Source organism: Coregonus lavaretus (genome assembly GCF_964263955.1).
Source record: "Coregonus lavaretus genome assembly, chromosome: 6".
Taxonomy (NCBI): domain Eukaryota; kingdom Metazoa; phylum Chordata; class Actinopteri; order Salmoniformes; family Salmonidae; genus Coregonus; species Coregonus lavaretus.
The window spans coordinates 8,000,958-8,016,812 of NC_139993.1; the positions used below are offsets into that span (position 1 = coordinate 8,000,958).

The 15,855-nt window shown below is 44.1% G+C and overlaps 1 protein-coding gene across 2 annotated transcripts; it reads left to right on the top strand.

The window, feature by feature from the left end:
• Window positions 1-2,431: 2,431 nt before the first annotated feature.
• On the top strand, window positions 2,432-15,715 carry LOC311131277 (N-acetyllactosaminide beta-1,3-N-acetylglucosaminyltransferase 2-like). Of its 2 annotated transcripts, XM_084164164.1 has the most exons (3): window positions 2,432-2,853; window positions 9,690-9,815; window positions 12,257-15,715. In XM_084164164.1, exon 3 carries the CDS (start codon window positions 12,281-12,283, stop codon window positions 13,484-13,486), a length of 1,206 nt encoding a protein of 401 aa, XP_084020290.1. In that variant the 5' UTR covers window positions 2,432-2,853; window positions 9,690-9,815; window positions 12,257-12,280; the 3' UTR covers window positions 13,487-15,715. The 2 variants fall into 2 exon arrangements, with proteins under 2 accessions (XP_084020290.1, XP_084020289.1); XM_084164163.1 differs by lacking the exon at window positions 9,690-9,815 and having other exon boundaries at window positions 2,442-2,853.
• The last annotated feature ends 140 nt before the right edge of the window (window positions 15,716-15,855 follow it).

Consider the following 15,855-nt stretch of genomic DNA (forward strand, 5'->3'; position numbering starts at 1 on the left):
AGTGTTTGTGTATGTTAGATGGGGTCCACTGCAGATAAAGTGGAGGACACCATGGTAACAGTGGTTGTGTTGTGGTTACTTAGAGCGCACCAATCTCATATGGCTTTCACTCTGTCCAACTCCGATTAGTAAACAAAATGTGACAGCGTGAAATCTTATGCATTTGGGTCTTTTTGACACCTGAACAACATGGATAACACACACATCTCGATCCAGCTGGCACCTAAGCACAAATGATTTCCTTGGACAGGCCCAGGAGTGGACAAGATGATGCATTGTCACTCCTCATTTGAGTGCTTAATACCACACACTACCAGTTATGAACGAGCGTGAAAACTGTACTACAGAGTCCTGACAAATGCAGGTGGGGTGGTGACACTCGAAGTTGAATCAAGTTAATACCTAAATGAGCAAGACTGTGTGTGTGTGTGTGTGTGTGTGTGTGTGTGTGTGTGTACAGCAACCAGAGTTTACTATTGAACTGGGAAATTAGGAACTTTGAGAGGCTTGAAATGGATTTAATTACATTGTCACTTCCTTTTAGAGTCTTAATGGTGTTGGGTTGACTGGAGAACACAGGGCTTTTGCCATTCTCAAGTAAAGAAAAAGCTCACACACCTCAACTTCCCCCTTCCCTGAAGGATGAAACGACCAGTGTGACACTGCTGGGAAAGTTATGTTAAAGTGGACTTACTATAAGATTATTGTAAAAAGGAAGTTGAGGTGTGTGAGGCGGAGATAGTGTACCAGAAACGCCTGTATCCTGAATCACCAGCCAAAACCTCTCCATAAGAGGTTTTACTTTCTAAAACATTTCATCCAACATTACATCCTACTATATTTCATTGAGGTCTGCAGACAATTTTGTTTAGTCATTATTTTGAAAACTACATCTTACTGTAAAGAGCATAGAATGTTGTATATGAAAGCCTATCACTTACAGTATACAATGAGTGTACAAAACATTACGAACATCTGCTCTTTCCATGACATGGACTGACCAGGTGAATCCAGGGTGAAAGCTATGATCCCTTATTGATGTCACCTGTTAAATCCATTCAATCAGTGGAGATGAAGGGGAGGAGACAGATTAAAGAAGGATTTTTAAGACTTGAGACATGGATTGTGTATGTGTGCCATTCAGAGGGTAAATGGGCAAGACAAAAGATTTAAGTGCCTTTGAACGGGTTTTGGTAGTGGAACCAGGTGCACCGGTTTGAGTGTGTCAAGAACTGCAACGCTGCTGGGTTTTTCATGCTCAACAGTTTCCTGTGTGTATCAAGAATGGTCCAACACCCAAAGGACATCCAGCCAATTTGACACAACTGTGGGAAGCATTGAAGTCAACGTGGGCCAGCATCCCTGTGGGACACTTTCGATACCTTTGTAGAGTCCATGCCCCGACGAATTGAGGCTGTTCTGAGGGCAAAGGGGGGTGCAACTCCACATTAAGAAAGTGCCCTTAATGTTTTGTACACATTGTATATATTCTGTATCTACCCATCTCAAACAAGCTCATAAAATAGATGGTAATCACAGTGGAGCATTTGGTTCTGTAAAGGCAAAACAGAAACGTAGGTTGACGTTTATTGTCATGAATCTTGCCCTGGAGGCAGAACTGAGCGATTTCCGCTAGCTGCGCCAACTGCAAAGTACAAATTGGCCTAGTTGGGTCGCCAATTATTATTATATATTCTTTTTTTTTAAGAAGAAAAAATAATTAAGAGTACAGATTATTGTATGGGACAATATACAAACGTTTTTGAGAAAGATAATTTGACAAATAAAATGTTCTTGAGTAAATGTATTTATTGGTTTCTTTTCATTTTGATAAGTGTTGAAAATGTAATGAATTGAAGGTTATTTGTTGATGTAAAAATAGAATTGTACTGATAAGGTTGTGTCATTAGATTTGGGGTGGGGTGGGGTCACGAGAAATTATTGTTAAAAATGAAATCCCCAGAAATTGTGGTGTAAAAAATGATGTCCGGCTGAAAAAGTTTGAATACCACTGCATTAGGGTTATAGGTGTGGTTAAGGTTAAGGTTAGGGTTAGGTTTAAAATCAGATTTTATGACTTTGTGGCTGTGCCAGCTATAGTGACCACTATGCAGAGCTGCCTCCAGGGCAAGATTCATGACAATGAATGCCAACCTGCAGGGTGACATGAAGATGTGGGTTAGTCATTGTCAGTGATCCACTGTAACAAACAACACTAACTGAAAACATATTTGAAGCCATGTATCCTATGCATTCAACTGAATTCGCTCATTTCATTCTGTCTCTGTATACTTGTGTAGGGGGGAAAATGAAAGTTCTCCAGCTTGGTTTTACAATATGAGAAGTCTAATCACATGGTCTCCCAAAATATTCAGTACAGTATACAAACAAAGGAGGCACGCGCCCCAAATTAATATCAAAGAGCTACGTCACATAATCCAAGGAGGAGTCGTGCCCCTCAAACGTTACGCTAAGAAAAAAATACTAATATCATTTTTTCTCCCACTGATCTGAACGCAGGCTGGAATTTTCCTTGTCCTGAAAATGCGGAGGGTGTGAGTAGAAGTCGAGATCACAGAGGAACAGACCCAGAGCGTTACCAGGCGTATTCTTTCTCTCTCTTTTTGGCAAGGCATTGACTTTCACTTTACACAGGACTTCTACTATGATCTATGAAATATTAAACTAACATGGATTGCTTATAGTGAGCATAGGCGCCTCACTCTAAAGTTACGCTTCTTGTAACTATCTGCGGGCAAAGGTTATAATATTCATATAGACGCGTTTTGTAGGCTACAGTATAGGCCGTGCGCCAAGATGTGGACTCCTTGGATTGGAAACTTTGCTATTCAGGTAAAGTATAGCAACCAGTTTTAGAGAATACATGCTGTTTAACCATTTTGGTTAGCATATTATAACTTAGAAGACCATTCATTGCGTTTGAGTCCTGCGGCTATAGCAGAAATTATATTATATTATAATATTGCAACGCCAACATAGCTACGTATGCCAGATAGAAAAACATATGAATGTTATTAAGTTTGCTTCCATCAGTTTTGCTCCTATAAATACTAGTATTTCATCAATGTTAGATTATATAATAATGAATAATCATTACTATACTAGGGAAAAAGATGACAGTGACTTAGTTAATCACCTGTAATGAACATAGTAACTGTTGATAATTACTTCATAATGGGTCGTTCCATGTCATTTCATCAAACTATGACACCCACCATCTCATATTGTTCTGAAATTGTTTCTGTAGTTAGAAACAGATAAGATTATCATTCCTGCAACACTATTTTGTTGAAATATAGTTTGATCTCTGAGAAATTAAGCTAATTGATTGCACCCAAATGGGCCCTTTTAATTCATAGGATTCATATAATATTCAATAAATATAGTACCTAACATTTGAAAACAGTTAACATTTGAAACTGGCCAACAAAAACAAAGCATGGCTTGCTGTCATACCTTGTCAACAGACTATTTACTGAGTAAGGAAATCAATGTCATTTTGTAATTTGGGTGAACTATCCCCTTTAGAAAGCTGTTTAAACAATAACACGTGGCACGTACAGTATATATACATTTACATTAAGACATCTAAGCCTTTAAAGTGTACAAAACATTACGGACACCTGCTCTTTCCATGACACAGACTGATCAGGTGAATCCAGGTGAAAGAAAGCTATGATCACTTATTGATGTCACTTGTTAAATCCACTTCAATCAGTGTAGATGAAGGGGAAGAGACAGGTTAAAGAAGGATTTTTAAGCCTTGAAACAATTGAGACATGGATTGTGTATGTGTGCCATTCAGATGGTGAATGGGCAAGACAAAATATTGAAGTGCCTTTGAATGGGATATGGTAGTAGGTGCCAGACGCACCGGTTTGTGTCAAGAACTGCAACCCTGCTGGGTTTTTTCACATTCAACAGTTTCCCGTGTGTATCAAGAATGGTCCACCACCCAAAGGACATCTAGCCAACTTGTCACAACTGTGGGAAGCATTTTTTTTATTTTTTTATTTCACCTTTATTTAACCAGGTAAGCCAGTTGAGAACAGGTTCTCATTTACAACTGCGACCTGGCCAAGATAAAGCAAAGCAGTGCAATAAAAACAACACAGAGTTACATATGGGGTAAAAAACATAAAGTCAAAAATACAACAGAAAATATATATACAGTGTGTGCAAATGTAGCAAGCATTGAGTCAACATGGGCCAGTGTCCCTGTGGAATGCTTTCAAGACCTTGTAGAGCTGTTCTGAGGGAAAAAGGGGGTGCAACTCAATATTAGGAAGGTGTTCCTAATGTTTTGTACACTTAGTGTGTGACCAGTATAGGCTACATAATAGTGGCTCAGTCTGTGTTTTCATTGAGAACCTGATTCCTAGCAGTTGCTCATCTAATAGCATGCATTAGGAAGAGGGGGAGAGAGGGGCAATCATTTCTGGAGATATGGAACACTAGGCAGAACCATTGACTGAAACAGGTTTTGGGGCCTAATGGATCCCAAAGGGAAATTCACCATAGCAACCAAATGGTTAAGTAGGGATACTGTCTAAATCCTTTGTCTGTTGCATATTCTTCACTGACAGGCTTTTAAAGCTGTAAGTAATGGTTCAGAGGGAGACACGTGGACATGTGCTGGGGAGGCCACACACACACACACACACACACACACACACACACACACACACACACACACACACACACACACACACACACACACACACACACACACACACACACACACACACACACACACACACACACACACACACACACACACACACACACACACACACACACACTGTACACTCCATCCATCTCAAACCTGTTGCTTTGTTGCTCCATATATAGGCCTATGACTAGTCTCTTTTCTCAGACGCTGTGAAAAGAGACTATCTTATTAGTAAATCAATGTTTTCCTTTGTATTTGCTGAGGGAACATTGAGAGGCACTCTATTCTCCATTATCTCCATGAATGACACTCCAGAGCCAACAAAAGAGACTCCTTGTGGGCTTCTTCAACCAGACTAGAGCTCCATAGTAACCATGAAAATCTACATCATTCACATGTGTATATTTCTCCCCTGTCATACCTAATGTCCTTCGAGTTAACAGTTAGCATGCTCATTCACTTGTTGTCACTTTGGTCCCCTATTCCTAGCACGCAATGACTACATGAAGCTTGTGACTCTACAAACTTGCTAATGGTAAGAGGTTAGCATGTTTTGGGGGCATGACCTTTGTGCATCTGTAACTTTCTCTCTCATTATTATTCACGATTCACGATTATCCGTAATCATGGTAGCATCCACATGAATGTAGAAGTGTTCAGAAACATATTCTAGTCTAATTTACAATAAAAGTGACTCCAAAATGACACAATACATTATTTACCATTCATTTCTATTGGGCACAACATAATCTGAAACACAAAACCCCCCGGAAAATACACCAAACAAGTTTGTAGAGTCACAAGCTTGATGTAGTCGTGTGCTAGGATTTTGATTAGATTTATTAGGATACCCACTAGCCGACGCCAATGGCGACAGCTAGTCTTACTGGGGTCCGACATATAACGAAAAATACATTACAGACAAAATAGTTTACAATTTTCATACATTTAAAAACATTAACATGTAGTGTGTATGTGCATCTATCAGTTACACATACATGTCAGTACATACACACAACAAGTAGGTCACATGGGGAGAGGCGTTGTGCTGTGAGGTGTTGCTGTGATGAGGTGATGTCGAAGGAGTCAGGCGCAGGAGGGTAAATCACAGAATAACAGGCTTTATTCCGCAAAAACAGAGTTACGCAGAAATGCGTCAAAGACTCTAGTGTACAAAACAGGCGCACTGGAAAATACAAGACACACAGGGAAATATCCCGGCGATACAAAATACACAGCGCTCCACAATAAACAATCACACACAAAGACAAGGGGGCAGAGGGAACACTTATACAGGTACTGATGAGGGGATATGAACCAGGTGTGTGTAATAAACAAGACAAAACAAATGGAATGATGAGATGAGGAGCGGCAGTGGCTAGAAGGCCGGTGACGACGAACGCCGAAGCCTGCCCGAACAAGGAGAGGTGGCAGCTTCGGAGGAAGTCGTGACAGTTGCTTTATTTTTATTTTTTTTAAACCAGGTTTGCTGTTCACTTGCGCAATATAAGATGGAAGGGAGTTCCATGCTACAGTATAGAGCCAAATAAACAATTTAACTTCACTGTCCAAATAAATACTTAGGGGAGTGGATGTATTTCTATCCTAATGTCCTTCAAGTTAGCACTTCTCACTTTCTTATCGGTGCCTGGCCTGTTTAGTCCTGTTGATACCACACTGTTGAGTCACCTGTGCTTCAGTGAACACGTCTGTCTGATGTTTAATTATGGGCCCCCTCTCAAATACAGAACTTTATGTGTCTGTCTGTCTGTCTGTCTGTCTGTCTGTCTGTATGTCTGTCTGTGTGGCCTCTCCAGCATGTGCCCACGTGTCTCCCTCTCAACCATTACTTAAAGCTTAATGAATGACCATATGAAGTAAACTAATGATAGACTATGTAACTATTTAGTAGACTATGATGTGGTCGTTTATTATTTTATGTTAAATAGTATTTACTTCATCAGTTTACTTCATTGAGTCCAATATCACTACTTAATAACAGTTATATATTTTAAAAAATATATACATATATCAAATATAAAATGGCTGCAGTCAGTCAGTGAATGAAATGTCAGTGTTACCCACATCTACATTGTAGGCCTACTACTCCCACCAACAGTATTGAACAGTGACAAACTCTATCCATGGCTTGCATATCCCATGTTTGACTACCGATGTGAGTGTTTGCGTAGTTAGATTGCGCAGAGGAAAAGTGTAACTTGCTGCACTCTGTACTGCTAGGCTGCATTCCAAATGGCACCCTGTTCCCTATATAGTCCACTACTTTTGACCAGGCCCCATAGAGCTCTGGTCAAAGTAGTACATTATAAATGGAATAGAGTGCCATTTGGGACGCACCCTAATCTGCTACTGCAGGTTCGTGGCTCGGCATTCAAAGCTCAACTTTTCTGGTTAGATTTGACACCTTGTGGGTATCATGCTGCTACTGACACACACACACACACACACACACACACACACACACACACACACACACACACACACACACACACACACACACACACACACACACACACACACACACACACATAGCAATATTTTGAATTACTGTAGCCTAGCTCTCTGTCTAGTTTTGTTAAAGAGCCAATCAGCAACCGTCAGTTCCTAAAAGTAAAAGATTCTTCACAAGTAAGAAACTCTGAGGTCAAAGGTGCAGGATTCCATTGCTTTCAGTAGATGATCTACAGTGACGGTTCGAGTAGACAATCTACAGCAAATAGTGACATCCAGGGGGGGGGGGGGGTAGAACGATTACTTTATCCTATCCCAGGTATTCCTTAAAGAGGTGGGGTTTCAAATGTCTCCGGAAGGTGGTGAGTGACACCGCTGTCCTGGCGTCGTGAGGGAGCTTGTTCCACCATTGGGGTGCCAGAGCAGCGAACAGTTTTGACTGGGCTGAGCGGGAACTATGCTTCCGCAGAGGTAGGGGGTCCAGCAGGCCAGAGGTGGATGAACGCAGTGCCCTCGTTTGGGTGTAGGGACTGATCAGAGCCTGAAGGTACGGAGGTGCCGTTCCCCTCACAGCTCCGTAGGCAAGCACCATGGTCTTGTAGCAGATGCGAGCTTCAACTGGAAGCCAGTGGAGTGTGCGGAGGAGCGGGGTGACGTGAGAGAACTTGGGAAGGTTGAACACCAGACGGGCTGCGGCATTCTGGATGAGTTGTAGGGGTTTAATGGCACAGGCAGGGAGCCCAGCCAACAGCGAGTTGCAGTAATCCAGACGGGAGATGACAAGTGCCTGGATTAGGACCCTGTGCCGCTTCCTGTGTAAGGCAGGGTCGTACTCTCCGAATGTTGTAGAGCATGAACCTACAGGATCGGGTCACCGCCTTGATGTTAGCGGAGAACGACAAGGTGTTGTCCAGGGTCACGCCAAGGCTCTTCGCACTCTGGGAGGAGGACACAACAGAGTTGTCAACCATGATGGTGAGATCATGGAACAGGCAGTCCTTCCCCGGGAGGAAGAGCAGCTCCGTCTTGCCGAGGTTCAGCTTGAGGTGGTGATCCGTCATCCATACTGATATGTCTGCCAGACATGCAGAGATGCGATTCGCCACCTGGTTATCAGAAGGGGGAAAGGAGAAGATTAGTTGTGTGTCGTCAGCGTAGCAATGATAGGAGAGGCCATGTGAGGATATGACAGAGCCAAGTGACTTGGTGTATAGCGAGAATAGGAGAGGGCCTAGAACTGAGCCCTGGGGGACACCAGTGGTGAGAGCACGTGGTGCGGAGACAGCTTCTCGCCACGCCACTTGGTAGGAGCGACCGGTCAGGTAGGACGCAATCCAAGAGTGAGCCGCGCCGGAGATGCCCAGCTCGGAGAGGGTGGAGAGGAGGATCTGATGGTTCACAGTATCAAAGGCAGCAGACAGGTCTAGAAGGACAAGAGCAGAGGAGAGAGAGTTAGCTTTAGCAGTGCGGAGAGCCTCTGTGACACAGAGAAGAGCAGTCTCAGTTGAATGACCAGTCTTGAAACCTGACTGGTTTGGATCAAGAAGGTCATTCTGAGAGAGATAGCAAGAGAGTTGGCTAAAGACGGCACGCTCAATAGTTTTGGAGAGAAAAGAAAGAAGGGATACTGGTCTGTAGTTGTTGACATCAGAGGGATCGAGTGTTGGTTTTTTGAGAAGGGGTGCAACTCTCGCTCTCTTGAAGACAGAAGGGACATAGCCAGCGGTCAAGGATGAGTTGATCAGCGAGGTGAGGTAAGGGAGAAGGTCACCGGAGATGGTCTGGAGAAGAGAGGAGGGGATAGGGTCAAGCGGGCAGGTTGTTGGGCGGCCTGCCGTCACAAGTCGCAAGATTTTATCTGGAGAGAGAGGGGAGAAAGAAGTCAAAGCATAGGGTAGGGCAGTGTGAGCAGGACCAGCAGTGTCATTTGACTTAACAAACAAGGATCGGATGTCGGGGGGGGGGGGGGGGGGGGGGGGATTCAGCAGGGAGCAGAATGTGGCAAAGAGCTTCCTAGGGTTAGAGGCGGATGCTTGGAATTTAGAGTGGTAGAAAGTGGCCTTAGCTGCAGAAACAGATGAAGAAAATGTAGAGAGGAGGGAGTGAAAAGATGCCAGGTCAGCAGGGAGTCTAGTTTTCTTCCATTTCCGCTCAGCTGCCCGGAGCTCTGTTCTGTGAGCTCGCAATGAGTCATCAAGCCACGGAGCTGGAGGGGAGGACCGAGCCGGCCGGGAGGATAGGGGACATAGAGAGTCAAAGGATGCAGAAAGAGAGGAGGGTTGAGGAGGCAGAATTAGGAGATTGGAGGGAGAAGGATTGAGCAGAGGGAAGAGATGATAGGATGGAAGAGGAGAGAGTAGCGGGATATAAGTATGTCTAATTGCAATTTGGTTTGCGCAAGCCCTATAATAACCCCTTGAGAAAAAAAGCCTGCCCTTACGGAAGAAAAACAGCAGCGTTGTTGACATGCTGTGTGCTTGTGTTTGTGTGTTTTTTGTGGTTTGTTTCCGGGTGGCTGCTGCAGGAACACCAGTCCTGTTCCAGCTCCCCTTTCTGGGCCCTTCTCCCATGCAGGAGACCCACATGGGCTAAGAAGGTCTGGGTCGGGACCACATGCACAGCCTGACCAGTAATTTCCTTCTACTCACAGGTAATATGTTAGATATCATTTTTATACAGTGGGAGGAACTAACAGTGGTTACAATGGCTCAGTGGGTTGGATCATGGTGCTTGAAACACAGAGTTGTACAGTGGGGGAAAAAAGTATTTAGTCAGCCACCAATTGTGCAAGTTCTCCCACTTAAAAAGATGAGAGAGGCCTGTAATTTTCATCATAGGTACACGTCAACTATGACAGACAAATTGAGAGAAAAAAATCCAGAAAATCACATTGTAGGATTTTTAATGAATTTATTTGCAAATTATGGTGGAAAATAAGTATTTGGTCACCTACAAACAAGCAAGATTTCTGTCTCTCACAGACCTGTAACTTCTTCTTTAAGAGGCTCCTCTGTCCTCCACTCGTTACATGAATTAATGGCACCTGTTTGAACTTGTTATCAGTATAAAAGACACCTGTCCACAACCTCAAACAGTCACACTCCAAACTCCACTATGGCCAAGACCAAAGAGCTGTCAAAGGACACCAGAAACAGAATTGTACACCTGCACCAGGCTGGGAAGACTGAATCTGCAATAGGTAAGCAGCTTGGTTTGAAGAAATCAACTGTGGGAGCAATTATTAGGAAATGGAAGACATACAAGACCACTGATAATCTCCCTCGATCTGGGACTCCACGCAAGATCTCACCCCGTGGGGTCAAAATGATCACAAGAACGGTGAGCAAAAATCCCAGAACCACACGGGGGGGACCTAGTGAATGACCTGCAGAGAGCTGGGACCAAAGTAACAAAGCCTACCATCAGTAACACACTACGCCGCCAGGGACTCAAATCCTGCAGTGCCAGACGTGTCCCCCTGCTTAAGCCAGTACATGTCCAGGCCCGTCTGAAGTTTGCTAGAGTGCATTTGGATGATCCAGAAGAGGATTGGGAGAATGTCATATGGTCAGATTAAACCAAAATATAACTTTTTGGTAAAAACTCAACTTGTCGTGTTTGGAGGACAAAGAATGCTGAGTTGCATCCAAAGAACACCATACCTACTGTGAAGCATGGGGGTGGAAACATCATGCTTTGGGGCTGTTTTTCTGCAAAGGGACCAGGACGACTGATCCATGTAAAGGAAAGAATGAATGGGGCCATGTATCGTGAGATTTTGAGTGAAAACCTCCTTCCATCAGCAAGGGCATTGAAGATGAAACGTGGCTGGGTCTTTCAGCATGACAATGATCCCAAACACACCGCCCGGGCAACGAAGGAGTGGCTTCGTAAGAAGCATTTCAAGGTCCTGGAGTGGCCTAGCCAGTCTCCAGATCTCAACACCATAGAAAATATTTGGAGGGAGTTGAAAGTCTGTGTTGCCCAGCGACAGCCCCAATACATCACTGCTCTAGAGGAGATCTGCATGGAGGAATGGGCCAAAATACCAGCAACAGTGTGTGAAAACCTTGTGAAGATTTACAGAAAACGTTTGACCTGTGTCATTGCCAACAAAGGGTATATAACAAAGTATTGAGAAACTTTTGTTATTGACCAAATACTTATTTTCCACCATAATTTGCAAATAAATTCATTAAAAATCCTACAATGTGATTTTCTGGATTTTTCCCCCTCATTTTGTCTGTCATAGTTGACGTGTACCTATGATGAAAATTACAGGCCTCTCTCATCTTTTTAAGTGGGAGAACTTGCACAATTGGTGGCTGACTAAATACTTTTTTCCCCCACTGTATGTTCACTCTCACTTCCAAATTGGAAATATATAAGGATACATGTGTTATCATTTTTATGATTAATCACAGCATTTGCTGCTTCTATCCAAGGCTCTGTTTGTTTTGTTAGACCCATGTAGCTAATTTTACACTCGGTTAACATTGCACAACCATAGAGATTCCTTACATGCCAGTGCCCCGAGGCTCAAGAAAGCTCTCAGTGAAATTAATGATGCACATGGAAATGTGTGGCTCTTTTGTGTGGGGAGGCCAGTTTAGCCTGAGATTACACTGACACACTGCCACCCGTAATTGATGTCATGAGGAGAGCTCCTCGAATTGGGACTGCATGATGATGCTAGTCTGGGCATTGTAGAAAGAAAGGGAGGAAGAGAAGGAAATAAAGAAGGGATAAAGAAAAATGTGCACAGGTTATTCCTCGAGGATTAGGGGATGAAAAGCGGGCTGGTATGCGGCTGCTGCTGGGTCCAGCTCGGACACAAACAACGCACTGACCAAGAAGGCCCTCTAACCTGCTTACCTTCAAACATTTCTCCTTAAGTCTACTGCCTCAAAACCTTAGGCCACCAGCTGCGACCCATAACTACCTTTCACCATGTTTCTGAATGGGCCCATGCCTCCTTGGCTTGTTGTAAGTCTGCCGAACTCGTTATTGTCGCTTCATACTCTGTACATTGTAGGTCTGTAACTTCTGGGTTTGGTCACTTCCTGTTTGTCTCTACTACTTCCTGTCCAGGTCCGGAGACTGCGGAGAGCCAAGATGCACGGCTGCCGGAAGAAAACCAGGGTGCTGTGTGTGATGATGATGCTCAACGTCTTCGTCTTCATCCTAGTGGGCGTGTCTCAGAACCTAGGCCAGGACAAGGGGGACCAGCGGAAGCTGCGCATTCCCTCCAAGAGGTTCTGGAGGAAGCAGATGACCAGTGAGATCTTCTGGAATAAGGAGCAGCAGAGGCTGGACTACATCTACAACCCCATCCTCATGTCGGGTTTGACCAATGACTCCCTCCTGGAGCTACCTGATTGGCTCAACGACACCAGGCCCCCGGACCCCTGCCAACCGGACTACAGTGTTACCACCCAGGTGAAGGACTACAACTCCCTGCCACCCCGCTTCCAGGACTTCCTGCTGCACATGCGCTGCCGCTCGTATCCGATGATCATCGACCAGCCACGCGTGTGCGAGAGCAAACCCTACCTCCTGTTGGCCGTCAAGTCCCTGGCGCCCCATTTCGACCGTCGGCAGGCCATCCGGGAGTCGTGGGGGCGGGTGGGCGTTCTGGCCAATCGGACTGTAGGCACGGTCTTCCTCCTTGGCAATGCCGCGGCAGTCGACCACTTCCCCAACCTGTCTGGGATGCTCAGCCATGAGGCCGGACTTTACGGGGACCTCCTCCAGTGGGACTACCGAGACTCCTTCTTCAACCTCACCCTAAAAGAGGTGCTCTTCCTGGACTGGTTCAGCCAGCGTTGCCCTGATGCCCGCTTTATCTTCAAGGGCGATGACGACGTATTCGTCAACACCTGGAGGATCTTAGACTTCCTCCAGAATCTTCCAGAGATCAGGGCAAGGGATCTGTTCATAGGGGACGTAATCACCAACGCCGGCCCGCACCGGGACCGGAAGCTCAAGTACTTCATCCCAGAGAGTGTGTTCGTGGGGCCCTACCCGCCCTACGCTGGGGGAGGAGGGTTCCTGTACTCTGGGGAACTGGCACTGCAGTTGCACAACATCTCCCAGCAGGTGGCGCTGTATCCTATTGATGATGTCTACACAGGGATGTGTCTCCAGAAGCTGGGCTTGGTCCCGGAGAAGCACAAGGGCTTCAGGACTTTTGACATTGACGAGAAATACAGGGGCAACCCGTGCGCGTATAAGAGCTTAATGCTCGTGCACAGCAGGACGCCGCAGGAGATGATCAAAATCTGGGCCTGGCTCAGCAATCCGGAATTGGACTGTCAGTGAGACATCTACAGCATCCCACATTACACCCTATTCTCTACATAGTGCACTATTTTTGACCAGAGACCTATGGGCCCTGGTCAAAAGTAGTGTACTATATAGGGAATAGGGTGCCATTTGGCATGCAACCAATGGGTATTTGAGAAATGTGTTTGATGTGATCTAAGTGCTTTCATTGGTTTTTGTGGAATTCGCAAAATGCTCGAGGTTCGGTAGCAATGCTGCGTTCACGTGCTAGTCAGAACTCTGAAATGTATGACTTGCTAACTAGTTGTAGTTATACACGTGCCGCGTTTAACCAGTTAGCAAGTCGAACATTTTCGAGTTTCCTAGTTTCAGCTTCAATAGAATCAGCTGATATAACCCAAGCATTCCAAAGTTCCATGAGCAACCATTCATTGACACTTTTCAAGACAGTGTTCGGCAAATGTAGTATCATTAATAGAAATGTACTACTACTGTATGTAATATACAGGCAGTATTGCAAGCGAGGTCCTTCATTTGCAAGAAATGTAATTTGTCACAATAACAGTAATATGTGAAAATGAACTACGATTTGGGGGGGAAAATCCATATAACTTTTAATAGTAAAAAGACAGTTCTCTGCAAAATGGCTGTTTTTCCAGACTGTGACGCCAATACACAGGGTGGTGTATTGCTGTAAGCTTTCTCAATGGATCTGACGTTCCTTTGCACTTGATTCTAGAAACAAACTATTTATGATATTTGAAAGATTGCTGGTTTATTATAACTCTTAAAGCTGGAATCCGTAGCGGTGAAACGTCCGTTTGTGCGATATTACAACAACAAAGAAGTTACTTAAAACAACGAACACGTTTTTTTTCCTTCAGATATCATTGAACATCATCACACACGCGATAGAACAGCAGAGCACACTGAGTGTACAAAACATGAAGGACACCTTCCTAATATCGAGTTGCACCCTCCCTTTTACCCTCAGAACAACCTCAATTCGTCGGGGCATGGACTCTACAAGGTGTTGAAAGCGTTCCACAGGGATGCTGGCCAATGTTGACTCCAATGCTTCCCACAGTTGTGTCAAGTTGGCTCGATGTCCTTTGGGTGGTGGACCATTCTTGATACACAATGGGAAACTATTGAGCGTGAAAAACCCAGCAGCGTTGCAGTTCTTGACATAAACGGGTGCACCTGACACTTACTACCATACCCCGTTCAAAGGCACTTAAATATTTTGTCTTGCCCATTCACCCCCTGAATGGCACACAAACAATCCACGTCTCAATTGTCTCAAGGCTTAAAAATCCTTCTTTAACCTGTCTCCTCCCCTTCATCTACACTGATTGGAGTGGATTTAAGAAGTGACATCAATAAGGGATCATAGCTTTCACCTGGTCAGTCTGTCATGGAAAGAGCAGGCGTCCTTAATGTTTTGTACACTCAGTGTATGTAAATATTTTTTTTTTACCACACTTATCGAGCTCCTCTTCTCCGTTTCATAAACAAAACAAAAACAATAACAAATGTGCCTGGGGTGACCAGTGACTCTAAATATTTATTGAATAATCCAGAATTTTAAGGCGTTAGTAGTCCTGTGACCCAGTGTTTTTTTCTGCGGTAGTGAGATGTTATGTGTGTGCGGCAGGCCGCGTGCATGATAGAGAGAGAGTGTGAATGCTGCTCTTTCTGTATACCCACAACAGTGGAGGCTGGTGAGGGGAGGACGGCTCAATAATAATGGCTGGAATGGAGCGAATGGGATGGCATCAAACCATGTGTTTGATGTTTTTGATATCATTCCACTTATTCTGCTACAGCCATTACCACGAGCCCGTCCTCCCCCCGTCCTCCCCAATTAAGGTGCCACCAACCCCCTGTGACTCACAAGCCTATAATGGAATCAACTGGGTCTGTACTTTCAACTCCAACTCCATTTTCTGCCCTATGTTCATTTTGTTTTTATGTTTTCAGAAAGTGTCTTATGTGATGGATACCTGGAGTATTTCAATTCTTTATGACAGTGAATAAGAAACTATTCAAACATCAAACCTTGGAATCACTCTTGTGCTTCAAAGTTGGTCTGAATCATAAAGGACTCATTAAAGCTACCATACCTTGATAAGCTTTGCTAAACTATTGCTCTACTTTTATTAATAGTAGCTTTAGGCTACTTAAAGTGCACAAAAATAAGTATCTGTTCACTACTGTATACAAAACATCAAACGTTTAGAATAAACATCTTTACTATTGGATAATTAATAATTGATGGAAGTGTCTTTCATGTAAATATATTTTTATTTATAAAGTACTTGGTAAGATAAAGGTATAACATATAATACTTGTGTTGATCCTGAGAAGTAGAGCTGCAGAAGACAAGTTATCTTACCTACAAC